Source organism: Lolium rigidum, chromosome 3 (assembly GCF_022539505.1).
Source record: "Lolium rigidum isolate FL_2022 chromosome 3, APGP_CSIRO_Lrig_0.1, whole genome shotgun sequence".
Classification (NCBI taxonomy): Eukaryota; Viridiplantae; Streptophyta; class Magnoliopsida; order Poales; family Poaceae; genus Lolium; species Lolium rigidum.
Genome location: NC_061510.1, coordinates 5682631 through 5710252, shown reverse-complemented (window position 1 = coordinate 5710252; position 27622 = coordinate 5682631). Strand labels below are relative to the sequence as shown.

At 48.5% G+C, this 27622-nt stretch overlaps 2 protein-coding genes across 3 annotated transcripts; one reads left to right on the top strand and one right to left on the bottom strand.

Annotated features, from left to right (window-relative positions):
- Positions 1-3894: 3894 nt before the first annotated feature.
- LOC124694231 (protein NRT1/ PTR FAMILY 2.9-like) lies at positions 3895-15675 on the bottom strand. The gene is made up of 3 exons (XM_047227242.1): positions 15549-15675; positions 7267-8894; positions 3895-4260 (listed from the first exon to the last, which is right to left on the bottom strand). Exons 1-3 carry the CDS (start codon positions 15673-15675, stop codon positions 3895-3897), a joined length of 2121 nt encoding a protein of 706 aa, XP_047083198.1.
- A 5685-nt stretch (positions 15676-21360) lies between these two features.
- On the top strand, positions 21361-23860 carry LOC124694216 (dihydrodipicolinate reductase-like protein CRR1, chloroplastic). Of its 2 annotated transcripts, none has more exons than XR_007000442.1 (10): positions 21361-21618; positions 21728-21850; positions 21952-22026; positions 22121-22186; positions 22472-22567; positions 22647-22763; positions 22873-22965; positions 23156-23252; positions 23324-23410; positions 23493-23860. XR_007000442.1 is itself a non-coding variant. In XM_047227230.1 (10 exons), exons 1-10 carry the CDS (start codon positions 21412-21414, stop codon positions 23523-23525), a joined length of 999 nt encoding a protein of 332 aa, XP_047083186.1. In that variant the 5' UTR covers positions 21363-21411; the 3' UTR covers positions 23526-23860. The 2 variants fall into 2 exon arrangements, 1 of the variants encoding a protein (XP_047083186.1); XM_047227230.1 differs by having other exon boundaries at positions 21363-21618; positions 23151-23252.
- Positions 23861-27622: the final 3762 nt, after the last annotated feature.

The window sequence follows — 27622 nt, the reverse complement described above, 5'->3', positions numbered from 1 at the left end:
CTCATCTTATATTTCTGTCCAAAGCACTAACCCTACCGAGGCGCGTCACGATTCACGGCCATGGTTTCGTGCAGAGAGAGGAAGAACGAGCCTAAGAGGGACATTACCTGCTAGTGGGATGGGCTGGGCCTCAGCTGAATAGGGATTAATATTTTTCTTGCAAAAATCTTGGGCGGGCCATGGCCCGGTTTTGCCCCAAGGAAGCTCCGCCAATGCCGACACGCACGCACACTGCGAAAGTGCGAATACAACTTTGGTGTACATATTGAAATCGAGAACATGCATGCATGCATGGGCGTCGTCTCTTTACACGTACAGAGGAATAGCCTGAGATCAGTGGCGGACGCAGAAAAAAATTAGAGGGTGGGCACACTCGCAATTTTTTTTTGGCACTAGCGTATGCGCAATCAAAATATGTGGGATGAAAAAAAATGGCCCAATGGATACACAACATTGAATTTCAGTATATTTTAAACTACTAATAAGCATTTTTTTCAAAAAGAAGGCAATATACTGGCTAAAAACACCGAAATTCATCATATATCATGGAAAATAATATACTTTTTGGTGTCCAAGACCATTACACCTTAACAGGCATAGGAAAATAAGTTTGTAGTGCATTACAGCAAGTAATTTTCCAAAATCCACATGTTCAAATGACTAAAGTATCATAAAACAAGAATGTGCAGATTGCTATTCAAGCATCTCTCCCGCAAAAAAGAAGAAGAAGCAATTCAAGAATCTTCTGCTACTTCCAAACGTGTGCACCCCTATTTTGTTTAGCTTTTACTTGGACTTCTATCAACAATTCTGAGTAGCAGATAAGCATGAAACGAACTAAATGTATTATATTCTTCTGTCTACAATTAGAGATTCTGTAGTTCTAGCGTCCAAAACTGAAACAATCCACCAAAGAAAATAGAGCAGAGGAGCGGAAAGTAGAAATTAATCACGCAGTTGGTCAGACCAAGACATCACGCCTCTGCCGCCTTGCTGACCATCTTGATTCAGTCCCTGGCCGGCCCGTCATCGCGACCTCGCGCAACAGCTGCCGAGCACACCGCCTTGGACTGTTGTTGCTGCTGCTAGACTCCTGCAACGGTGCTCCTGCTCCACGCCTCAACGCCGGCACGACGGAGCGACGAGCGCAATAGCACAATATTGCCTGAACATGTGAGAATTTAAGGGGAGCGGGAGGCCTAGAGAAGAGGAGGCAGTTGCAGGTCAAGGGGGCAGCGTCCGAAGGCGGAGGCGGGCAGGACAGCCGTCGAAGCTTGGTTTTGCCCAGTCAATGGAGAGAACAGAGATTTAGATTAGGGGCACTCCAACTTTTTCCTAGAATTTAGGGTGGGCCACGGCCCACCCGGCCCACCCTCTGCGTACGCCCATGCCTGAGATGACGCGCGCGTCCATAATCTTTTTGAAGGAGGCACGTAGTAGCAAAAGAAAAGCGCGCGCGCCGGCGGCGAGGTGAGGTCGGATCGGGCAGTCTTAAAACTCGATCATCGGATCATGACCCCATCATTTGACCTCCAACACACTGATGAACCTCCGATCGGGTCAGCCCACAGCCAGCATGCACATGCGGCGGCGGCGGCCAACTGCTCCCACCATGATATGGTGCGATCCATGGGTCCAGGTGACCACGATGTCAGCAGTTGGGCACCGTGATCCACCAGATCCGGCGTCCTCACCGACTGAGCCGAGGCCTACCGTGCTGCTGGATGGGCTCCCGGCCGGCTCGGGTTACTTGAGTGCCCGTGGCATACGTGCGCATGCAAAGCCGAGCCAGTGAGAGGTGTGGCCCACGTGTCATCCAGCCCAGCTGTTTTTCAGGATCCTTGCGAGGAGACCGGACGGCACGCCAACACCATGCCACGCCCGAGGCTTCGCTTCTTCTTTTTACTGCTTCCGAGACGTGATTGTGCCTGAACTTGACTCGACCCTGTCGGTCTACTTTTTTTTTTTTCCAAACCCAGTGCACATAGAAAAAAGGATGAAGCAACAAAAATATTGAAGGAATACAAGCGTTGCATGTATTTATATGAAAACGAAGAGAAGTTTGAAGAAGTTTTCAAGTGGATGCAATCTAAGGTGAAGAAAGGGAGTTGGCTGGATGGTGTTTACAAACTAAAGCACAAGTGGGCTTACTGCTACATGAAGGATGTGTTTACATTGGGAATGCGAAGCACACAACTCAGCGAGAGCTTCAATAAGGATCTGAAGCAACATCTGAAATTTAATTTAGACATAGTGAGGTTCTTCAAACATTTTGAAAGGGCCGTGCAAGAGAAGCGTGAGAAGGAGATAAAATCTGAACATGAAGCTAGGAAAAAATTGCCGATGCTAAAACTGAAGGGCACACCAGTACTACAACAAGCAGCAAATGTTTATACACCACCTATATTTAAACTCTTCCAGGAGGAGTTTGAGAAATCAACAGCAAATTATATCAAGAACTCAGTGCAAAATGATTCGATCGTTGAGTTCAGTGTTGCCACTTGCAGTCTTGAAGGAAAGCCAACTAATGATTATGGATATAAAGTATATGTTCACCCCATTAATAAAACAGTTTCTTGCAGTTGTAAGAAATTCGAGAAACATGGGATCCTCTGTAGCCATGCTTTAAAATCACTAGATATGATGAATATCAAGTTGATTCCAGAAGCATACATTCTTGAACGATGGACAAAAGAAGCAAGATCAGGCATTGTGCAAGACAACAGAGGGAAGGAAATTGTTGAAGATCCCAATTTACAAAAATTGCAACGATACAAATCTTTATGCAAAAGGTTTGCTCGCATGGCTTCCAGAGCAGTGGACTTTGATGAAACGTATTTCTTACTAGACAGTTCAATTGATTCAATGAACAAAACCATATAAGAGAAGATAAAGGAAATTTTCAAGCCAGAAGATTCTCATGAGGAAAGTTCGCCAGTGGCACAGGAAACCTTGGATAGTAGAGTGGCTGGTTTAAAAAAAAGAGAAGGCCGGAAAAGTAATAAGAGACCAAAGGATTGGGTTGAATCAATGCAAGAAAAGGCTAAAAAGAAAGGAAAAAAACAGGCGAAGTCAACACAAGGGAAATCCAAAAAAATAAAGAAAGGTGGAACAGACAAAAAGGAGGGTCCAAGTGATGAAGTACAATACTACAAAAATAATGTAACAACTACTACTCATCCCATTGGTCCATGAGTTTCGACATACGTATTGAGTCTAATCATGAAATTGTTTTTATTACCTACAGGGTGTCGAGGTACCAATAGATATCTTGTGGATGAACGAAAATGGAAATGCTACTGGTTTCACGGAATCGTTGTTGGTAAGATATCAACTAGTCTATTTACGAAAAATTTGAGAACACTAAACCTTTGGTTTCTCACAAGTTTGTATCATAATTCAGGGACCGAGCGATAATGGTTTACCTCCATCACGTACTAATCTTACGGATACGACATCATACAGTCAAGTATGTAATTTATTCTATGTTATTGAAACATAATCTAATTGCAATATATCATATTTCATTTCATTCTAATTTTGGGTTTGCATCTACTATCTGACAGGAAACAAGTATTAGATATACTCAAGATGAGCAATTCAATTGTCCTCCTGTCAGTACCATTCCAACAAGCCAATTTGCAGGATACTACAATCAATTCTTGTGAACAAGCCAAGAAACATAGTCTATTTTATCATATGTACTAGTTATGTCAATCATTGACACTACAGTGCACACTTTTCCCTTAATTTGTAACTGCAAGTACCGTATGCTATACAGGAATCATAAATTGATTGGTATATATATTTTCTTACCGTTTGTTGCTCGAGTGGCCGCTGCAATCGCTCGTGTGTGCACCTTCTCTTCCTCCCATAAGCTTGAGTTCCTGATGCCTATGTACTCTTGGCGCGAGCTCCTGGAGCGGACTTGGAGGAAGCAAAGTCCCAATTTAGGGTGCGCTCCTGGTGCGGCGGAGACTCCGTGAAGGCTGCAAGCTGTTGATTTGGGGCGAGCTGCGGCGGCGACTTCGTGTAGGCTGCAAGCTCGCGATTTGGGGCGAGCTGCGGCAGCGACTCCACAGAGGCTGCAAGGTCGCAATTTGGGGCGAGCTTCTGGTGCGGCCTCGACTTCGTGGAGGCTGCAAGCTTGCGGTGTGGGGTCAGCTCCCAGCGCGGCGGCGGCTCCTCGTGCCGCGGCGGCTCGGTAGAGGCCGCAAGCTCATGGCGACACAGCACCTCCGTGGAGGAGGTCCTCGCGACCTGGGCAAGCGCATGCTACGACGGAGACGCTAGTGAAGGAGGCCGGGCTTAGGCCGTCGATTGGCTGCCGGAGCTAACGAGGGGCGTATGCGGCCTGCCAGAAGGGATGAATGGGAGCTGTTGTAGGGATACAGAGGGGAATCGTGAACCTGTGATGTGGTGAAGCTTCATAGCCTTATCCAGAAGAGGAAAACGATGCTTTCAAGAGGATATGAAGACGTGGAAAAATCTAGACCATAGAAAGAATAGAAGGGCTGGGATTTGCCCAACTCCACGCGGTGGAGTTGAGTCCAACTCCAGGGGATCCGAAGCCCTTCATAGCCTTATCCAGAAGAGGAAAACGATGCTTTCAAGAGGATATGAAGATGTGGAAAAATCTAGACCAGGGGATCCGAAGCCGCCCACACATACATAGTATATACATCCACTCTTATGAACACGCGGATCCTACTTTTATGGGCACCTTCGAGAGGCTGAGTTTACGATGGGTAAAGTTACCACGGACGTCTCGCTGTTGACAGAAACGTTGCCTTCCACGGGAAAATATTTCTTTTTTTAACGGCACACCAAAATATCAAATCTGAGATTTAAACTCTGGTGGGTTGTGTTAGCACTAGCCTCCTAAGAGCATCTCCACTCGTCCCCCCGAACAGGCCCCCGGCGAGCGTTTTTTCCAACCGGACGGCGTAATTCGGCCCAGTCGCGCCCCCGGTTCCTCGTTTTCGTCCGGATTTGGGCCTAAATCCATCCGGCGATCCCACGCCATCCCCGGCCCCCCGGGAGCGCTCGGGACTCCGGACGAAACGAAAGCGCGCGAAACGACGAGGCAACTTCCCGCGCATCCGGTGGCCCCAACTTGCTCGGTGAGAGAAACCGATCGTCGTCCTCATCGCATCGTCTTCCGCGCGCCGTAAAAGCCTCGCCGCCGGTCCGCATTCGCCGGCCACGCGGCGAGTTAATGTCGTCGTCTTCCGCGCACGCATCGTCTTCCGCGCGCACCGAAGGCTGCCGCCGGTCGGCTCGCCGCGGACGCGTCGCATTCCACGCGGCATTTAATCCCCGCGCCGGCCACGCCTATATACGCCGGTCCGATCACCGCCGGGCGTACCCCGTGCTCCACTCTCCCTCCACTCTCCCTCTACTCCCAAGATGGCGTTCTACGACGACGACGGCGCAGCCCAACAACGGCTTCCCCGCCGGTCGCTCCACGCGTGGGAGGGCCACCTCCTCCGCCGGGCGGGGTACCCCGCCCGCCGGACACGAGGCCTCCCGGAGGCGGCCGGCGGCTAAGTCGCGGCGGCGTTCCAATCCCGCCGCCGCCGCGGGGCCATGCCCTCGACGTCGCCATCGAGGAGGCGAGGATGACGATGACCGACGAGGAGCGCGCCGAGCCACGCCACCACCCCGACAACTACACGGCGTGGAACTCCTACTTCCTCCAGGCGGTGGGAGCGGAGCCGGCGGCCTACGACGGCCCGCCGCCTCCGCTCGCGCGCAACAACGCCGTGGGCCGCCGACGGTGGTGGAGCGCGCCGGAAGGACGCCGGCGAACGTCCTCGCGCACATCGAGGGCGGCAACTTCCCGGTGCTCACGATGCCCCCTCCATCGGCATCGAGGGCATCGGCGAGCCGCCGTCGGGAAGCGTGCCTGCGCAGCCACGGCGCATGGCCGCCAGCTCGTCGTCTTCCGGATCGGCGTCAAGGTCATCCTTGGCGCCGGTGAAGAGGAGGAGGCGACGTCGCCTTCGACGCCGGTGCGCGTCAAGAAGGAGCCGGCGTCTACGCCGGCGACCGAGGGGCGCAGCGGCGGCGCCCTCGTCATCCGCGGAACAGCCTTCCGCGCCGCAGAGCGGCCGGAAGAAGACGAAGAAAGAGGCCGCCGCAAGCCGGCTCGCCGAGGAGGAGGCGAAGCGCGCGGAGGACGCCGCGATGGCGGAGGCGATCGCCAGGTCGCTGCACGACATGGAGGAGGAGAAGCGCGCGGACGACGCCGCACTGGACTGGGCCAGGCGCGACTGGGAGCGCCAGGAGGCGGAGCAGCAGCGGCGGCTGCTGGACCCGGCCGCCGCACGCCAACTCGCCGCCCGCGCCGCTCCAACCGCCAACGACGATGTCGCGCGGTACCGCCGTCCCGCGACACCTCCATCCGGCGTCGCCGTCCCCGTCGTCGACCTCGAGTCCTCCGACGACGACCGGTACAAGCCGTCCCCGGGGTGGGGAGACGCCGGCCGGGCAGCAGCGAGCCCGAGCCGCGCAGCTCGAAGGCCAACGACGACGGCTCCGACGACGACGGCGGCGACTACACGGTGTTCTACCGCCATTTCGGCATGTAGAGCGCCGTGTTTTAAAATTAGCGTTTGCATTCCCCTAGCCGAATTCGAAATATAGTCGAATTCGGCCTCTATGTATGAACTCCTCCCGTAATGTAATAAATATCATTAAATTTAGTCTATATTCACCCGTTTTTAGCCGTAGTTTGTCAAGTTTCCGTTTTTTAAATTCGCATCGTCGACTTCGCCTGGGCACGCGGCTGGGAAACTACTACTCCCCACGCCAAATCTTCCTCCAATCCGGACGAAAATTTCGCCGGATTTGAGCGTGGGGAGCGCCAACGAGTGGGATGCTCTAACAATCAAACCACGGGTTGGTTCTCCTCGACACTGCCTACCCGAACAGTACCAGTATCACACCCTCTCTCTCACACGGAACTTCTCTTTTACTGAGAAATTTGCAGCAATCTACTACTTTACCTTCCATTCCATATTACTTTACAATTCCGGCAAAGTTTCCCACAAAAGATGATATTCCACACAGCTTTATTAACTCCATATCTGTACAGGGCCAGCATGTTGATTCCCTTCCCAAGAATCAATACATACACATATGTATATGTCGATCTATGGGTCTACCAATCTATGCACATCCATCCATGTTGATTGAGTAATCACCGCGCGGGCAGCTAAATTAAACTAACTCAACCGGCGCCGGCGCTGCATTTGTAGAAACCTTCTTCCTGACGATGTCGTCGTCGAGGCCTATGTCTCCGGCGCTGGCGTCGTCGTTGTCCGATTTCTTGAACCTGTACCACCGCGCGCAGGCGACGAAGTAGACGAGATTTACTGCGGCGATGGCGGCAGTGACAAGGTAGAACAAGTCCACCCTGCCCTCGTTCAGGTCTTGCGCCAGCCAGCTCGTCGAACGGTGTACAACCGTCACCATGAACCCGCTCGCATAGCTCGCCACCGCGAAACCCAGGAAGTAGAGCGCCCCGGCGACGCTCCGCATGTTCTCCGGGAACTGGCGGTAGTAGAACTCGATCTGGCCGATGCCGGCGAACGCCTCCGACAGCCCCGCCAGCGCCTGCTGCGGCACCAGCCAGAAGCACGACATCATCGGCGAAGACGGGCTGATCCTCCGGCGCCGGTCCTCCACTACCGCCGACACCACCATCGTGGCAACGGAGAGCGCCAGCCCGACGCCGATCCGCTGGAGCAGGCTGATCCCGCCCTCGCGCCCTGTGATCCGCTGGAGCGCCGGCACCAGAAGCCGGTCATACACGGGGATCCAGAGCGTGAGGGCGAGCATGTTGAAGACGACGAAAGAGCCCTGCGGAATCTGAAAGCTGCTGGAGTGGCTGATGCGGAGGTCGGTCTGTGCCGCTTGGAACACGGTGTAGGTGCCGAGCTGGGTGAGCACCACGAAGTAGACGATACCGGACGACCACACCGGGATGATGCGCGCCAGGCACTTCACCTCCTCCACCTGCTGCACCGTGCACAGCCTCCACGGGTTCGCGGGCGACTTCCCGTCGGCACAGAGCGCGTCCTTGGGGGTCCGCGCGGCCGCCCTGTCGAGGAACGTGAGCTGGTCGGTGTAGGAAAGCTTGGAGATGAGCTTGCTCCGGTGTGGCGGGTCGAACAGCGACGAGGTCGTGTCGGATAACAGGAGGCGGCGCTTGCGGAAGGCCGCGACGAGGACCTGGGCGAAGCTGGTGAACGGGCTGCCCTCGGGGCGGACACGGACGTAGATGCGTGTGCCCATGAAGAAAACGGCGCAGGAGAGGCCCATGAGCGCCGCGGGCACGGCGAGGCCTAGCGCCCAGTTGACGTCGCTCTGGAGGTAGATGATGACGGTGGCGGAGAGCATCATGGCGACGGTGAAGGTGAAGTAGTACCAGTTGAAGAAGCTGGCGATGCCGCGGCGACCGGCGGCGGTGCGCGGGTCGAACTGGTCGGCGCCGAAGGCCAGGTTGCACGGGCGGATGCCCCCAGCCCCGACGACGAGGAAGAAGAAGGAAGCCAGGAGTACCGCTAGCTGGCCACCCGAGGGGCCATGGCATTCCTCCCCTGCTTGGGCGTTGCAGGTTGGGGGGTGGAGGGAGTGTAGCGCAGCAGTGAGGGTGAGGATGACCATGCCGACAAATGAGGTGATCGTGGCGGCGGCGAGGGTGGCGTAGCGGCCAAGGTAGGTGTCGCTGACGAAGGCGCCGGCGACGGTGGCCAGGTTGCTGGTGCCAGAGAAGACGTTTAGGAGGGTGGCGGCGTGCACGCTCTGCATGTTGTACACCGTCGTCAGGTACACCAGCATGTTCGACAGCGTCCCGATCGTCCCGAGCTTCTCAAACGTCTCGTTCCCTACAGAAGCAAATTCAGTTCATGTGGATTATGAATCTCGACTATGAATCAGAACGAGTATGTAATCTGAGATAGAAGAATATTCAACAGATTACATTGTCGATTTATTTCGTGGGCATTGGCTATATATGATAGGTTGGGTTTACTCTATTGGTTTAAGAGTGACTTGTACAAATGGCGTCCATAATTTGGCAGCCGACCCTAACAAAAAGGCCTTTGATAAATTGTATGAAACTTCTCTTAAATTACTTCCAAAATATGAATCTTTTAATTAAAAACTAAACAATTGCTACTAAATTGATAGCATAAAGCTAGATACTTTCTTCTAAAGAGAGTAGTAAACCTATATAATTCCTATTGGAGTACAGAGTATTACTATCTACTTTTCAAAATGCATGACTTCGTGCAAAGGGTGTACTTAATTTCTATAAATTTGGACAATAATTGGTTAAGACTATCTAAATTTGTTAGATACTCTCGCATTCCCAAACTAGAAGGCATATAAGATTAGTCAAAGGTCAATATCTTGTAATTTTGTCCAAGTTTATGCAAAACAAAAACTGAAATCTAGAATAGTAAATCAATATCACACTACCAGAAAACCCTCCTTTAAACAACACATATCTTGCAACGAACCAAATACATGTTGCAACTTTTTGTTGTAGATACATATATATAATCGTTGCAAGCTTTATCCGTTCTAAATTATATAGGCTGCACAAGTTTACCGCTAAACCTAGGGAACATTTCCATCTTGCGCGGGCTCCTTGCCGCTTATTTTTCCATCGCGCGCCCACCCAAAAAAAAAAAAAAAACGAAATCACGAGATCTAATCAGTAGCATATTAGACGTTAACTGCTCCCATCTTTTTTCCCCACAGGTGAAACCCTCTTGCGCCGCCACCTCCTCCCTCCCAGGCCCCCCTTCGAAAGTCGCTCCTGCCGGACGCTGTTGGGTTCTCCTTCACACGAGCACGAGCAACTCCGATCTGTAGTTGTGTCGTCAAAAGAGAACATCCGCCATGTCGATCCATGAGATCCAGTGAGGGCATCGTCCTCGTCTCCGATCGGCGATCTCGTCGGCCTCCAACACGTCAACGACCACTATGAGACATGTCAATAAACTGCACCGACTCCACTCCCTGGATCTCGATCTCATCGCCCTACAACGTCAACAACCTCCTCTGCCCCATCTCAAGGTGCCATGAACTAGTCCTCCAATAGTTCTTCATTGCAGATCCAACAGTTCATCTGGTATTTCTTTAATTGTTACTGCATCGTTCCCCATTTTATTCCTTTTCTGATAAATGGAATTAGGTAAAGCAATGTCTGTGCAAACTGCCGTGGTACAGTAAACGGGAATGCTCTGATAAATGTTGTCTCTGATTGTTCATGTTCTTATGTGGTTAGAGTCATTTACATTGGTATAACTCAATATCTTTCGCTTCAGAGGGTGCCCAATGTTTTCTTAGTCTTATTGGATATTATACACAATTTTTCTTAACTAAACATTGTGTGTGGCAGAAACTAATTTCTATTACTTTGGATATTCAGAATTCAGATTATATAACTAATTCAGATTATTATATACGTAATTTGTCTGCTTCGATGTTTTCAAATTAGTACTTCGAAACTGTGTGCCCATATTTTGTACAGCTTGTAGTACCTGTCCCTTGTTTCCTAATATAAGTGTGTTCTTTTGCAGTATATGTTCATTCTCATTTGTCTATTTTACAATGCTAAGGCGTGTTAACATAGGATCCAGGCACGCGGCAAGATCCAGTTGAGGTGGATCAAGAAACATGTCAGGGAAGCTCATGCGATAGAACTGTCTAAAATGTGGCTCTTAGATGTTATGAAGACATGCCTGTTATTGCTCCTATGTGGGATAGCTAGAAGAGAAAATTAGTGACCTATATGAAGGTTTTCGAATCTATATTCATCTGAAATAGTAGTGTTAGATAAATGCGTGTGATCTGAATGCATTGCACATGCTCCTGCAATCAGATACTGCAATAGTTGTACTACATGCATGTACAGAAACAATGTGATGTAAATTTTTATTCCTAGTTCATGCGAGTTAAAATTTAATAGTACGTGTGTTGTGTGTAGGTAAAGAACCACAGATGCATGGAGGAAGCTAGAAGAACTGCGGTGTTGCGATGAGGATTGGATAGAAGTCGTGTGAAGGAACTGTGAGGAAAAGATGACAAAACCTGGCAACAGTAGGACAGGGCCTCGCCAGTCCAATGCAAGAAACTGTCGGTATGTTGTTTACTTAAAGCTCCCGATGCACATGACTAAGAGTTCCTGGTCGGATTAAGGTTGTTGTCTCAGTATTCCAAGCATAGCGTTCATGATGTTTTAGTTCCCACTAATTAAAGGCTTCAAATATTAATGTCTCTGTTTTTATTTGGATAAATATATTTAGAGGACTTACTTAGATAATCTTCAATTTTGCAGTCCAGGCAAACTCAGAATGCTATTGGGGATCAATCTACAACTGGTTAGTATGGCTATTTTCTCTTCCTATTCTAAATCATATAATAATAATTGTTTATCTCTCTTTCAAGTTAATACTTTTAACCCAGTGTGACTTGGCTTAAAGCAACGAATAATACATAGCAAAATCTAAACTTAATTGCTTATATTACAATTATTCTTTGGTGCTGTTGTTAATATTCATAGTCCTATCTTTTTTTGTTGCTGCCAATCAATCGTATGTCCCAAGTGAACTTAGTTCAATCATCTTCCGGTATAATCCCTCACAATGTCTGTCATAGAGCTTACCTGCTTTTGCTGCAGCTGTCTGATCTCACTACTAAGTACTTGGGCAGATCAGCAATCACCAGGGAAGGGCAGTGCAGAGAAGACCTGATGAAGGTACACGCACACTCCTAGATAGACACCACGCTCCATAATTCAAGGAGAAGTCTTGTTGCAATAGGCTACTTGTCATCCTTCTTGATTCAGTTTATTTATTGTTTCATTAACTATACATTTGTGAGAAGTAAAATATGATTGTATACCAGCAGATTATTTATCCTGACACAATTTTTTTGTAGATTATGATGTTTATCTAGAAATATTTGTTTACTGTGGTAATTCTATCTAGTTATGAAGAGCTTTTTTACCTTGATATTATAAACACTTAATTCTGGTTATTTGAGAGTTGTTGCAGTTAATATTAACAGACATTGCATTAGTGCAGTTAAACATAATGTGCAGGGACAACTTCGTCGTTGATATTCTACCTGGCTATGCATATAATAAAGCACTTAGAAGTTTGGGTACCTCCTATAGTACGTTACTCCCTGCAATGCTGTGCATCTTTGGGACGTTATGTGATTAAAAATGAGAAATGGATGCTGAAAACGAACAGAGTATTGATCATTTTGTATCCATTCCTTTTTATATATTTTGTGCAAGTAATAGTAGAATTTAATATGAACTTGACTTTTGCCACTTGACACTAAATATGATTTTTTTACTGCAGGACCAGAAGATCAACAACGACCTGCTAATTTGGATATAAGCTTTGAACATATCTAAAGGCAGACTTTTAGTAGGGATATATATAGGAGTGGTTATTTTATCATATTTTGATCAAGATTGTAAGCCGTGTGTACTCGGATAAGTCTCATGTATTTTGACAGTGATTCTAATAATATAAATTGAATTGTTTCTTCGCTTGATTCATTTTTATTTTGTGATTTTTGTGTGTTGTGATATACCTTTTTTCTGAATTACTCTCGTTAAAAAAAAGATGAAACACTCAACCAATAGAGTCCATAAAATAATATTACATTTAAATACAAACATATTTATTTTGAAATAAAAGGTTCAACAATTGTATGTTGTCTACCAACGCATACACCTGTTGTTTGAACTCTGTTGTTATTTTGCAACGCTCGAGCCATTGGTTACCAACGGATCTATATGCGTTGCATTTTAAGCTAGCAACACCCAAAAACGCAACGCATTATTATCGGTTGGTAAAGTTGCTTGCAACGCCTAAATTGGCATTTAGATACACATATATGCGTTGTTGTAGGGAGGGTCTTCTTGTAGTTTCAATAGATTCGCCATGAAATATTTTTTTTCTCAATAATACTGAAGATGCTGATATTTTTTTCTTAAACAGTTAGTAGGGTCTGACTTTTGACCAAACTTGTCTTCTCGTCTTCCCGTCACACGTGAGAGGGGGTGTTGAAGTGTATAAGTAGATTACCTAGCTCTTTCCATCAGTTTGGACTTTTGGTTCAATTGGCTAGTGCATGAAGCTTAACAAACCAATCCGTGATTGGATGGTTAGGGGGGCACTGGAAGCCCAGCCCACCAGAGTTCAAATTCTAGATTTGACACTTGGTGTCTCATAAGACGGAATATTCTTTAGTGGGAGGCGATGTTCCCGTCGACAGCGAAACGCCTGTGATAACTTCGTCAATCTCAAGACCCGCCGGATCAGTTCTTCAATGCAGTCACTTGGAAGTGCTCATAAAGGTAGAATGTGCGTGCATTCATAAGGATGAGTATGTGTATTTATGTGTGAGCGTCTCTGTACTATGTTTCGTAAAAAAAAGACCAAATGAGAGACAATTTCACTATTGGTGAAGGATGGTACGCAAGCCACACTGCACGTCGTGCTGATTTGGATAGATTTGTAGGCACTCAACGTCATAGTGAAGCAAGAGGGGCAAAATGGAATTGTCATGGCACGGCACGGCATGTCATACAACTAACTGAATTATTGTCACCATCCGTATGTTACTCCCCCTTTACTGTTTGTTTTTTTGGTTCATCATTACAAGAAACCAATAGTAAATTATTGGCAGCATTAAACATATACATATATTACAGATCACTGTTAATGAGGTACTACCAAGATTTAAAATAGCGTGCTAAATAAAATAGCGGCAGCCTCCTTTAAACGTTGTGGACGCTATATCGTGCTAATAGCGTGGTATATTTTGAATAGCGTTTTCAAAATAATACTAAATATAGCCTAAAAATAAATAATTTTACTAGAACAAATGGATATATAGTCCAAAACTGACTGAATCATACATACATAACCACACTTAAAAATAGATCACAAATATTTTAGAAAGATAACATCAGCATGTCATAGGGCAATAACATTATAAATTATTTATTAAAAATTATTAGCATTAGCGATATTATATTTTGATTTAGAAGTGGAACCAACAGATTGCACTTCATCACCACAAAAAAATGAAAGCAACTTGCCCGAAAATAGCGCTAACGCTATGAAGTTGATATAACATGCTATTCGCAAATAGCGCCACAGCGAGCAAAATTACTAAAATTTAGCATGGACCCTCTAGACATGCTATAGTGCGCTATTAGCAGAGAAATAGTGAGAGTGGCGTTTTGGCATCCGGGAGCATATGCTCCCGGTTTTTAAACTTTGTTTTAAATGCACTTTTAAAATGTTGAAAAATTTGAACATAAAATTTAGTGGATACATCTTAAAATTCTACATGTTCAAAAAATGATTTCACAGAAAACCGACATTTTGAGTGCCATCCGTAAAAAGGACAAACTTTTGTGTCGAAGAAGGTTGTGTACGAGACGTTTTATTTGTCTTTTTTACACAAGTCACAAAAAATGTCGGTTTTTCGCAAGATTTGATGTGCGCACGTAAAATGTTGATACGTAAGCGAGAAATTTTTTGTTTGATTTTTTTGAATATTTCAAAATGTTTTTCCGATAGCAGGAGCATATGCTCCCATGTGCCGAATTGAATTTCCGAGAAATAGTGTGCTGTTTTAAACCTTGTGTACTACGTATTCTCAATCGATGCAGAGGCCGGCCGGAGGAGATGAACACATAGTTAGCTTTTTAAAGGAAAAAAGCACAATGCCATCTTGTTTGGCACTAGAGTGTTATGGATAATAGTGGGGATAATACTCTAAAGTGTTGGATGAAACCTCTGCCGCCATTCAATTTCTACAAAACGCATCTCCAATCACTTTTGCTTCAGTGTCCCCCTTTCGCTCTAACACTGGTGAACTGAAACATGAATGACCAAGATCTTTTCTTACCTCTTCGTAATCAGAGGCGCAATCAGTAAAAGTGAATAAAAGACATAAGTACAAGCCTTAGAGTAGCCCGTATGGTTCGTTTAAGTCTATATTATCTAGTAGTCAGACACGCAAATAAGATGTACGTTGAAACCATATTGGTTTGTATGAACATTAAGTACACCTAGTATATCTATACGAGGATATACATGACTTGATATGGGTTTTTACTGGCTAAAAAAGGCACATGGGAAAACTTACCCCTTCAAGTTTTGGTGTGTGTGTGTGTGTGTGTGTGTGTGTGTGGGGGGGGGGGGGACACTGAAGCAAGCCTCCCTGTCTACTAGGTATTGGTAGGTAGGATATCGGGAATTGAGAAAAATACACTAAAAATTTAGAAAAAGTTGAGATAAGCGGGGATTAAACTTGTTTATACTCTAATACTAAACATACATTTAGAATAAGTGAGAATTTGAATTTTTATGAAAATTATTCTCACTAATTTCCATTAAAACTCTGTCAAACAAGACTTACATGTGCATGCTAATTGCAGGCAAAAACTGAACAAAGAGAGGCCGATAGATCGTGCTGGGATATGATGTAATCACCTATGACGTATGGCATGGCCTTCCATCCACGGTAGTTGTGGACGGGCTCAACGGCGTCCGAGTCGTCGTCCATGCTGGCCTTGCGATCCTGCTCCTCTTCCTCCTCCTGCTGCCGAGGCGCGTCCATATATCTCACTCCTTAACGCCACTGCAAGAAGCAGCCACAGCACTAGTGAAACAGGTGGGCAGCTAGGTAGGCGTGGGTGCAGGAAGCAGGGAAGAAGAGGCAGGATGTTTAAATAAGCCACGCCACAGTATGTGATCTTCTTTCAAATATAACTTAGCAGATTGAGAAGGAGAGACGGCACGTCGGCACACAAGCAGTAAGCGAAGTTTCTCTCTTTTTTAAATATAAATGAAGTTTCTCTCTCGCTGTGAATGAAACTTGCAGCCTACTGTACTTGGAGGCCAAACTAATCGGGCAAACACATGAAAGGAGTGCTATTCACAGACGAGCACCACAGTACGTGAGGAGGCAAGGAGAGGCGATCGTGAGGCGATACTGAACCCATCTAGGTTCCATTTCCTCGTTGGCGATACCGCGGGTCCGCTCCGGTTCCAGTGACCTTGGGAAATTAGAGGTATGGCATACCACGATCCCTTACTTGCGGGAGAGTTCTCATTACTTGTTTACTTTTTTTTTGTGCCTTCTTTGACATGATGAGATGATGGCTACATCTTGAAGTCTTAAGATATCATCTCCGCCCTATCCTAGCTCCAGCGGTACATCCAGCATTGGCAGAAGGTGCGTGAAGTTGCGTCTCATGTGGATCTTTTTGGATCCAACAGGTTTTTGTTTTCATTAGTGTGGTTTCAGGTCCGATTCTCCCGATCCAGAGGTCTCATCTTTGGCAATTGTTGTGGATCTGTTGTGCTGGTCCTTTGGCTCGCGCTAGTATCTATAATCGTCGCTAGATGGTCTTGGACCTATTTATAATTTTTATTACTTTTTTTGTTCTTGTACCGCTATACATGGTTATCAATAAATCAGCGGACTTTTCGCAAAGGAGCACCACAACGCGGAGTTTTTTTTGAGAACACATATGCTTTTTATTCAGAAATGTTTAGAGTTTCAAACCTACAGGTGGTTCAGTAAACCACACATGCCGACCCACTGGTAAGGACGAAGCGAATCTTACCAATCTATGAGCCTCTACATTTGCTTCCCTTCTCTCATGGCTGAAAGTTGTATCTCCCCTTATCTTTGATCTATCCTTGATCTCCCGAAAATAATACCTAAGACCCCAGAATTCTCTTCATGTAGCCCTTTCACAACCTCAAGGCAATCCGAAGCTACAAGAATCAGACCAAGCAGTAGGTTAGCGGCCGCGTCGAGCGCCTCCCTGCATGTGAGCGCCTCCAGGATTCCAGGATGCGAGATGCCGTCATAGACGGTCGCCGATGCACCCAGGAAGGTGCCATCACTAGAGCGACAGACGACACCCTGTCCAAAGACCTTGCCACTGCCGCATCAGTGTTAACCTTGGCACGCCCATCAGGAGGAGCGATCCAACTAGATTACCTCCCATTGGTAGGGTTCATTTCCTCGTTGATGTTTTCACCTAAACACCAGCATATATATCAACCAGAAAACACGCTAGTGGGCTCCAAGACGTAGAGGTTATGCATGGGGCCCATATAAGGCTCTCGCCTTTCTTGTTTTTCAAGAACTATGTGCCACGTTTCCTGAGTAGCTTCTCGTTCAGAGCATGACCTAGAACTAACTATATTTTTTTCAAGCTTATATTGCGGACAAAGAGGCATGATAGGAGATGAACCGAAACAGAGGAAAAACAAGAACGCCACTAGATCAACATTGGATGAGGAAGCATGTCGGTATCTCCCTCGGTCAGCTACCCGTTATCCTCTTTTTCTTAAAGGTTGCCTCGTGGCACTTTATTAATTCACCGAAATGGTTACATCCTGGATTACAAATGGCAAGATAAAAAGAGGATCACCATCTCAAACTAGACTAACATTCGGGGGAGTTTGGTTGTCTGGGCTCACGTTCGCGTTGTCATGGGGACAAGATCAATGGAGAAGTCCCGCTCGAAACGCGCCGGCCCGCGAAGAACTTTTTGGCCCAACAAATACATAAGACTCAATTTGTTTGGTATCATACGAGACTAGCTTTAGCCTCGCCTGTCCACATGGTGACCTTACCTCTCACCACCTCACCTATCATCATGAGCCTCACACCGCTATCCACCAAGCCTGCCACCAGTTCGGTGTACGGAAATGACCATTTGGGAAATTTTCGCTTCTAAAGACAGTATATTTCCCAAATGGTCATTTTTGGAAGCGGAAATTGGCACGTCTCCCTCTCGGATCTGGAGTGCGATTTTTGATGGAAGATATGTATTAAAACAGGGGTTGATAAGAAGAATAGGCACAAGAGAAGGAACCATTGTGTGGAACACCAATTGGTTATCGCGAGACGGTCTCCTCCGTCCGGTTGCTTACTTGCGAGATCAGCCACCCCAGCTAGTCAATGAGCTCATCGACAACTACAATGTGGCTTGGGATTCCCAGAAGCTGCAAACTTTATTCTTGCCCATGGATCATGAGCTGATCATGAGTATTCCGTTGAGTACCAGACGACAAGATGATTTCTGGGCCTGGCACTACGACAGAAGTGGAGTGTTCTCGGTGCGAACGGCATATCGCATGCTGGTGGAAACGCGAGAAAAGAGAACAACATGGCTAGATGAGCGTGCTTGCTCGTCAGGTGCTACGGGAGAAGACAAAGAATGGTCAGCTCTATTGAGTACCCCTTTGTTTGGGCTTAAATTCTTGATTCTTGGATTCTAGCTATTGTAGAATTAGAATCTGAAACAAACAGCCTCCACACTACCTAGATTGTCCAGAATTGATTCTAAAAAATACACACATAGTACCACAATCTGAGAATTGAGAAAATAGGTGATTCCCGAGCTTTTTTTGACGGAACCGTTTTCTTCATGTCCGCCCGACCCACGCGTAGCCTCGCTCATGATTCCCGTCGCCCCGCATCAGGACGCCGCCTCGTGCCCGCCCGGCCGGTCGCCTCACGATTCCCGTCGCCCCGCGCGGCCGGCCGCCGCCTCGCGCCTGCTCAGCCGGCCGTCGCCTCGCGCCCTCTCAGCCGGCCGCCGCATCCTCTCTCCCACCCGCTCCTCCTGGCCGCCAACCCGCGCCTCCCACCCGCTCCTCCGGCCGCCGGCTACAGCTCCTCTCCGCCTTTGTGGTCGAAGCTACTGCGGCCGGCAACGTGCGTGGCGAGCGGAGGTGGGCCAGCGTCAACGTGCGTGTGGTGTGCAAAGGCGTGGCCCGTGTCCGGCAGCTCCCTGCATCTGGCCTCCCCTGATCTTGCTCCGGCGGTTCTGCACGGGGATGAGGCACCGCTGGCGGCGATTCTGCGCAGGGGACGAGGCAGCGTTGGCGGCGACCAAGACGCATCCAGCACTAGGGACTGTCGACATGCTGCTAGGTCTCCAGTGGTTCATCTGGCGCTGCCACTTCAATTTTCGCGGGTATTGATGCCTTGGTTGAGCAGAGCAAAGTTTCGTTTGTTCATGTGAAAAGCCGATAAAGGGTGTGTGCGTGAAGAGATGTTCATGACTTCGGTTCCTGATTTTACTCTTGAATTCCAATCAATATGTTGAATTTTTTGCTGATTGTGTTCTTATCCGATGTTTGCTATCACAAAACTGTTTACTCTTGTCCTCTCCATGATAGAATGGTACTATCGCAGGATTTAGAGCGGCCTGTAACGCTGGCGCAGTCAGCCTGCTGTACTGTAGCGGAGCCTCCGCAACACATCCTAGTAGCTGGAGTAGGGGAAGATGTTGTGCCGTATTTAGTGACTGTATGTGAGGTATTCTTAAGGGCATCTCCAATGGGCCGACGGTCCGAAATGTTGGTTTGCGTCAGCCCGCGGACGTCATGCGGTTCAGGGCGATCGTTTGCGTCGGAGGTACCTCCAGCGGTGCGGACGTACGTTCCGTCGAGGACTGCCGCCGGCGATTAACTGTTCCCGCGCGACGACGGTCGTTCCTGCGCACGCTCAATACATTCGCAAGTTTCGCCGGCGTTTCGCGCGCGCGGGAAACGACCTGCGCGGCAACGCCGTTTCCCGTCTCGCCGTGGATATATATGGTGGACACCGGCGGGGGTGACGGGCACACCTCAAGCAATAGCATCCATCCATGGCCGACCACTACAGTACTTGGGAACACGTTGTTCAGATGTGCCGCCACCTCCACCCGGATGAGGACGAGGAGGTAGTCGCCGCCGGCGTTGAGGCCGAGCAGCTGGACCGGGAGGCGGCGGAGGCAGAGGCGTAGGTTGCGGAGGCGGAGGCGGCAGAGCGCGCGGAAGGGCGCCTCGTGGCGGCCAGGGCTCTCGCTTCGACGACGGCGTCGGCCCTTCCGACGGCCAGTAGTAGGCCGCGCGACTGCGAGTAAACAAACAGACATCTTCTGATTCTCAGATCCCACAGCAGGGTAAACAAACAGACAGCTTCTGATTCTCGGAAATCAAGAATCACAGCTGATTCTCAGGAATCAGGATTGACAGCAGAATCTCAAAATCCAAAGCCCAAACAAAGGGGGCAGGTCCCCTCGAAAATTAAAGTTTTCCTTTGGAGACATGCACGGCAATCACTCCCGACGATGGACATTCTCCAGCACCGGACATGAACATGGCACAACATCATAAGTGTTCCATCTGTCTCGGTGCAGTGTTCGAGCGCCAGCGCCGGAGGAGATCACCGACTTAATATGCAATGTCCAGGAGACTAAGGCAAAAGCGTGGCTAGCGACAGTGTTTAAGGCTTTACCGCATGGTGATCTAACGAGGGTGGTTGTAACCCTTTGGGCGCTGTGGCATGCACGCAGGAAGGCCATCCGTGAAGGGATAATCCCTCTAGTTACGTGGAGAGGTTTATATCTGACCTACAGGTGATTGCACCGTCTGTGAAGGTTGTGCAAGCAAGGGATAGGCGAGGGCCTGCTTGGATCCCTCCTCCGCAGGGCATGGCCAAAATTAACGTTGATGCAACGATGTCGAAGAATTCCGCTACCTCGGCGAATGGCTGTTGTACGTGGGGAGGACGGAAGTTTCCTAGGCACATCCTCAGTGATTCTTGTCGGGGTCACGGATTCGGAGACTCTAGAATCGATTGCTTGTAGAGAGGGATTAGCTATTGCAGCTGACCTGCTAATGCAGAGATTCAGATTCGTGACGGAATGCAATAATGTGGTGCGGAGCGTTACTGGGGAGGGTAAGGGTTCTTACAGCCATATAGTTTAAGAGATCACGGCACGAACCATATCCTTTCAAGAGGTAGAGCTTGTCCATGAGAGAAGGACATTAAATGTCGATGCACACAACCTGGTCAGAAGCTCAGTTTACCTAGCGACTGGAAGACACGTGTGGTTTAACTCTCCACCTGATGGTGTGTGTGTAAGATACAGAATCGATAGTCAATAAAGTGGTGGAGAATTTTCAACAAAAAAAAAAAAAACTAATGCACCACCCGACTGGCATCCCCAATAATCTTACGGATTAATCTTACGGACGCAACGTGGCTCCGTTCACCTGCACTGGTTTGGTGCGGTTGCTCCTAAGAATGCAGACACGAACAAATAACTGCTGGCCACCTCATTCCGTAAGACCCGTCCGTAACAAAAATGTCCGTATATGTAGCATTACTCGCGGCATCCCGTAGCCAATTGTGATCGGAGTGAGCAAGCTAAAAAAAACCCGTTCGATATGGCAGTTGGCAGGGCACGCCTACGTATGGTGTGTCCGTGTGCGCAGAGCAGTGCACCCTGACCTCGGGTGGAGAGACCAAGCGTAATCTTCTACCGTTATCTCAAAAATGGGAGGGCGCAGCTGCTTGAACCTCCTCCCTTGCTCGACCTCCACCCCCTGCAGAGCCAGCGCGGCCGCTTCGTCATGCCGCTACTTCGTCCACCACCACCGCACCGGAGCGCGCGTGCAGACCTCCACCGGGAGGAGAGGCGCGGCCAAGGTCTCCTGCTCCGCTGCCTCCGGGCAGGCGCCGCCGTCGCAGAGCACAATCAAGGTACCACATCGTGGGGGCTGGGGATGGTACCTCGAGTTGTTGGAAAAGTCAGGTGTCACTCTTATATATCTGCCGCTGACACTGTTCTCTGGTAACATTGGGAGCTAAGGTGGTCATCGTCGGCGCCACAAAGGAGATCGGAAGGGCGGCGATCGCGGCGGTGAGCATGGCGAGGGGGATGGAGCTCGCGGGCGCCATTGATACCCAGTGCATTGGGCAGGATGCAGGAGAGGTACTCGCTCACAACTCGTTCGACCAATGTGATGTTTCCCTTGCCCTTCGCCTCTGTTCTTGGTCTCTTGCAGCTTGTAACTGCTGCTGTTGTTTCTTCAGATAAGTGGCATGGAAGAACCATTGGAGATCCCGGTGCTCAATGATCTCACCATGGTTCTGGGATCCATAGCACAGGTACTAATTTGCATCTTCGCTGTGAAATGTAGGTTTGTCGTATGATTCTTTCCGGATGAGCGTTAACCCTGACCGCAAATTCTGCTCTTTTCAGTCAAGAGGAACTGGCGTGGTTGTCGATTTCAGTGAACCTTCTCTTGTCTACGACAATGTCAAGCAGGTACGTCATCCAACGAACGTGCCGGTATCACGAGCATCCAGAAGTGCAAATGCAGATTCATTTAGAGGTAGCCTAACCCAAACTAATAGCACCTTACTGAAACAAGGCATTTCAGAGGTCACACCAATGACAGACAAAAATATATAATGCCATTCAGAACTGAACAAGTACATTGTTTGATTATTCATTACTCCCCTCCAAGATGCAGGATAAGATCTTTGTTTATAAAATCTGAACCTAACTCCATTAATAGCGATTTAGTGAAGGAAAATATGGTTTATGCAGGCAGCAGCATTTGGCTTAAGCAGCATCGTATACGTTCCAAAAATTGAGATGGATACAGTGACTGAGCTGTCAGCATTCTGTGACAAAGCAAGCATGGTATGACTATCATCGCGGACTTATTTTCTAAAATTTACCATGGTCAGAGTTATTAGAACATGAAAACTTCCATGATCAGGGTTGCTTGGTCGCTCCGACGCTGTCGATAGGATCGGTACTCCTTCAACAAGCTGCAATCCAGGCCTCATTCCACTACAACAATGTCGAGATTGTGGAATCAAGACCTAACCCATCGGTAGGAAGCATTACTGACAAATTAAACCCTCTGTATCATGACAGTCACTAGTGTCAAGATGTGTTATGAGCAATGTGCACATTACTAGACTGATGTTTCACATTCACAGGACTTGCCATCGCAAGATGCAATACAGATTGCAAACAACATATCTGATCTTGGTCAGATATACAACAGGGAAGATATGGACTCTGATAATCCAGTAAGTGTGACAAAAATATTCAGCAATTTTCCTTTCAGTGCGATTTTTAGTCAGGAACACCGACTGCTAGTGCTTTGGAAGACATGCTCATATTCTTGTATATACTAATCCATTTTTCACCTCTACAACATTTGAAATAACAGTAAGTGATATGTTTCACAAACTGACTGGCTGGTGTTGAAAAGTCAAGAGGTCAGGTACTCGGAGAAGATGGAGTACGTGTGCACAGCATGGTTCTTCCAGGGCTTGCTTCAAGCACATCCGTCATTTTGTCAGGCCCTGGAGAGGTACTCAAGTTCTAGCCAATATACTTGACTGAACTTTGGATGAACTAAGCACATTACGAATATTTTTTCAGATTTACACCTTGAAGCATGATGTTACAAATGTTCGGTGTCTTATGCCAGGACTAATTCTGGCGATACGGAAAGTGATTCGGTTGAAGGTACCTGATAGTGATACTGCACTTTTCTGTAGTATTCTTGACAGTGCCTTATCCACTGAAAACATCACCACATGTTTTGCAGAACTTGATCTATGGTCTGGAGAAGTTCTTGTAGGAAATGACGGACTTGCACATCAAGAGAACTACAGTTTTATTGACTTTCCAGCTGTTCATGATAAGAGATAAATGAGATCAAATAAATTCCTTGTCCTATAATCAGAAGCAGTACCAGTGGCAAGGCGAGAACCAAATAGGGTTTGGAAAGATGAATCTCTCTATGCAAGGTCTATGATGTGGGGTGATGGAAGTTGAAGAGGAGAATCACATCGAATATTGAAGGATGAGTTCTTCTTCTTCGGATCTCTTCTCTTCTGTTACACTGGTCGTTAAGACGTTCTTGACCTCCTATGATGGTTCTTCCAAATAGGAAGTTGCTTGATTTCCTCCAAATCTTCACTTAATGCCTTTATTTTCTTCCAAAGATGCTTAATTTCTAAAATCCACATGAAGACACAAGATTTTTTGTTTTCAATAAAGTCACGTTAATTGGAAAGCGGAAACAATTGAAACCAAATCAATGAAAACACCTTAAGAAACACTATATAAAACGGAGCTATGAACCATGTAAGGATACGTGCCTCAGATAGAGACCTTCCACCAATCGAGATACTTGTCGATGTAAGCCGTTCAACCTAGTTACTATTAATTTAGATAATCAATACGTAGTAGTTGCAATAACCGATGCTTTGCAAGCTAGTACGATGGCTATCACACCTTGTTGGCAATCCTAGAAGGTATAATTTATTGTTTGGGAAGAGACAAATTTGAAAGACTATGTCACGTCTTAATATAATGCATAACCTGATAACCTCTCTGTGAACTCTATATGTGTATGATGAGGACGAGTTGGATTATTACCCCGCACAAGAAAAATTAATATGCCTTTACGCAACTGGGACTGTGCAATCGGGACTAAAGGCCTCCACCTTTCGTCCCGGCTCAAATATAAACCAATATTGTCTGTTTGGTGGCCAACGGCTGTAGAGGGGCGTCCTGTGGGCCAGCGGAAGCCGGCGAACTCCCTCATCTCCCTTGTCATTCGGAGCCTCTGGCTAGAGCGCAACGCTCGCGTCTTTGACAAGGTCGAAACCAGCCCCCAACAGCTTGTTCGCCGGATCAGCGATGAGTGGCAACTTTGGACTTCTAGTCTTGGTTTAGGTAGACCCCAGGGCGAGGAGTAGTCATTATTTTTGGTGGGTGGTGTGTCCGGCTCTATTTGTGGTCGCCTAGCGCAACAGTCTATACAATGTACTGGAAGATGTCCTTCTTCTTCGAGCTTAATAGAAAACACGCAGATCTCCTACACGCACTCGGAAAAAAAACAAGACTAAAGGGTCATAGAGGTGCGGCCACGGGGCACGGGGTGGAGGAGTCACTACAGGAAACGCTATCTTTGCCGGTATCTAAAATACCCGGCGAAGGGCTAAAAACACCCAGCAAAGACTTCGCCGTGTATAACACTCGGCGAAGACGACACGGAAAAAACATGGCCGGCGAAGAATCTTCGCCGGGTGTTTTTTTTCGGATTCACGGCAAAGAGCCCTTTTCTTCGCCGTGTCTTTTTTCTGGGTACACGGCAAACATAAAAAGCCATCGTCGTCGCTAATTCTTCGCCGGGTGTTTCTGGTGGGTACACGGCAAAGATTTGGTTAAGGATTAAAAAAAAAAGGAGCTCGCCGGCGTGGCTCCCAACAGCTGCTCGCCCCGGAGCCCTCCTCACGACGCGGCGGCAGCAGGGGCTCGTGGCAGCCCTCCTCATGACGGACGGCATCGTGGCGGCCCTGCTCACCACGCAGTGGCGCAGGTCGAGCTCGTGGCGCCCCTCCTTGCGACGAGATGGTGGCCCTCCTCACGACGCAGCAGCGGCGGCAGCTCGAGACGGCGGAGACTGGGGCGACGGGGCGCAGGTCGAGCTCGTGGCCCCCCTCCTTGCGACGAGACGGTGGTCCTCCTCACGACGCAGCAGCGGCGGCGGCTCGAGATGGCGGAGAAAGGGGCGACGGGGCGCAGGCCGAGCTCGTGTTACCCCTCCTCGCGATGCGGCGATGACCTCTGCTCACGACGCAGCAACAGCGGCCGGCTCGAGCCGACGGAGGCGACGGAGACCGTGGCCACACCGGGGCGAGGCGGGCTGGCCTCTGCTGACGACGCAGCAACGGCGGCCGGCTCGAGGCGACGGAGACCGTGGCGACACCGGCGCAGGCCGAACTTGTGCCGCCCATCCTCGCGATGCGGCGGTGGCTCTGCTCTAAATGCGGCGGTGCGTCCTCTCATGACGCGGCGGCGCGGGCAGGTCGAGGCGGCCGAAATCTGGGTGAGGCGAGGCGGCGCGTCTCGCGGTCAGGAGTTGTGCGGGGAAAGGTGTGGTGGCCGACCGGATAAGGAAGAAAAGAAAAACGTAGAGAAGAAAGGAAAAAAAGGGAGGGCCCGCGCTGCGGGTATGCCATGTCACCGATCCGGGTCATTGCCAACCAGAGCGAATGAAGTTTGCCGAGCGCTAGTGTGCTACACTCGGCAAAGACATGTTTATTTCTTTTTCTGTTTTACATTGTTTATAGTTACAGTTTTCGTGTAAATTTTGAAACCTTTCCATGTAAGTTTTTTAAATCTGTAACTGATTTTTTGAAACAACATTTGATACCTCTTTGGTAATTTTTTATGTATTTTTTCCAAAATATGTTCAAAATGGCGGGCATGATCGCTTCGGGAACATCGGAGGGAATCGCACGAAATCATATGGTACCATCATTTTTAGGTCCACAATTGTTGTTTTATCATGGATACGGTGTTGGTTCCATGTGCTGGTCGACTACCAAGTTCAGGAACCGACTGTGTGGAGGTAGCGGATGCAGTAGGTTCTTGTTAGGCTTCTCTTGGACGGTGGAAGCGGGCAGCCCCAACAGACTTCTCAGGCACGGAGAGAGGAGGTAGGGGACGAGACGAGAAGCTGGCGGCGAGCTCCTTCCCGGTGGCGGCGAGTTCTTTTCCAGCGGCAGGAGCCCGATGCCAGACGTGGACGGGAGGTGTCGGGCACGGATGGGGTCAACATGGGCGGCAGAGGGCGGTGGCCATTGGAAGGATGGGGTGCGATGGGTCTACAGCGGCGCGGTGGCGAGAGCGACGAGCGGTAGAAAGGTGGTTGAAGTACGCGAGCTCGAGGGAGTGAAGGCATAGAAATGGAGGGGTGAGGTGGTGGCGTGCGATCTCGAGGGAGTGAAGGCAGAGCAGCGACGGGGAGAGGTGGCGGCGGCGTGCATACACAAGAGGGATGGCGAGTGAGATTGGGGATTTAGGGATTTTTCCACGTACTATGGAGAGATGGGCTGAGCGCGGTACTTTTCGCCAACATTTCACTCCCCGCGCAAACTGGCTAATGTGCGCGGGCTTATTTCATTCCCCCATCGCGACATATGAGCCAGTAGTTGATGGGCTAGGATCGATTTGTACCGGCAAGTTATGGGACACCATATGTCTTGATGCTTCCTGGCAGTTTGTTTGCCGGTGCTCATCCATCTTTACTGGCAGAAAGTCTGCTCTCTCTTACTTGTGCCGACAGTTAATTTCTCCTCGCAGCTAAATTGCCTACTTACGTGGACTTTTGCCGGCAGTTCTCTGCCCTCTTGTTTGGTAAATGGTGTAGTGTTTAGGTCTAATGCACCTTTCACCTTGACTGGTGCTAATGCACCCTTCACCCCGGCTGGTGCTAATGCACCGACGTTCGAGATTCGTGCACCGGAGCCTCACTACCCCGTGGATGATGTAAAGGAGATGAAAGAATGTGATCTTCATTATCCAGTGGGGAACATTTCCATGAAGGTAGCGATCGGCACTGCTTTACCCTGTACACCTGGAGCACTCCACCAAAACAACCCCATTGAAGATGGCTATGCTCGTGTCACGGTGGAAGACATAGTCCAAGGGTTTGAGGACCTGGAGATTGACTATGCTACGTGTCTTAGGTTAAAATGGTGAAATCGAGGCAGCGGTAACTAGAACTTAGCAACTCCGAAATTTCCGGCTGAAGATTTGCATCTGCGAAAATTTAGCGCGGGAAAAAAGGAAGTTCAGCACAACGTACGAGAAGAATCTGGTGAAGATACCGTTGAAGATACCGATAAACAAGAACAAATGATTTTTGGTAGATTGAAGTCG

Bases quoted from the DNA above. Each gene is read 5' to 3' on its own strand.
- LOC124694231 (XM_047227242.1), bottom strand. From the start codon at position 15,675: ATGGACGCGCCTCGGCAGCAGGAGGAGGAAGAGGAGCAGGATCGCAAG. The intron at 8,895-15,548 runs GTGATTACATCA...TTGCTTCTGTAG, and splicing joins GGCCATGCCATACGTCATAG to GGAACGAGACGTTTGAGAAG. The intron at 4,261-7,266 runs GTTTCTACAAAT...GCGCTTGCCCAG, and splicing joins ACGACATCGTCAGGAAGAAG to GTCGCGAGGACCTCCTCCAC.
- LOC124694216 (XM_047227230.1), top strand. From the start codon at position 21,412: ATGGGAGGGCGCAGCTGCTTGAACCTCCTCCCTTGCTCGACCTCCACC. The intron at 22,764-22,872 runs GTAGGAAGCATT...TCACATTCACAG, and splicing joins AATCAAGACCTAACCCATCG to GACTTGCCATCGCAAGATGC. The intron at 22,966-23,150 runs GTAAGTGTGACA...GGTGTTGAAAAG, and splicing joins ATATGGACTCTGATAATCCA to TCAAGAGGTCAGGTACTCGG.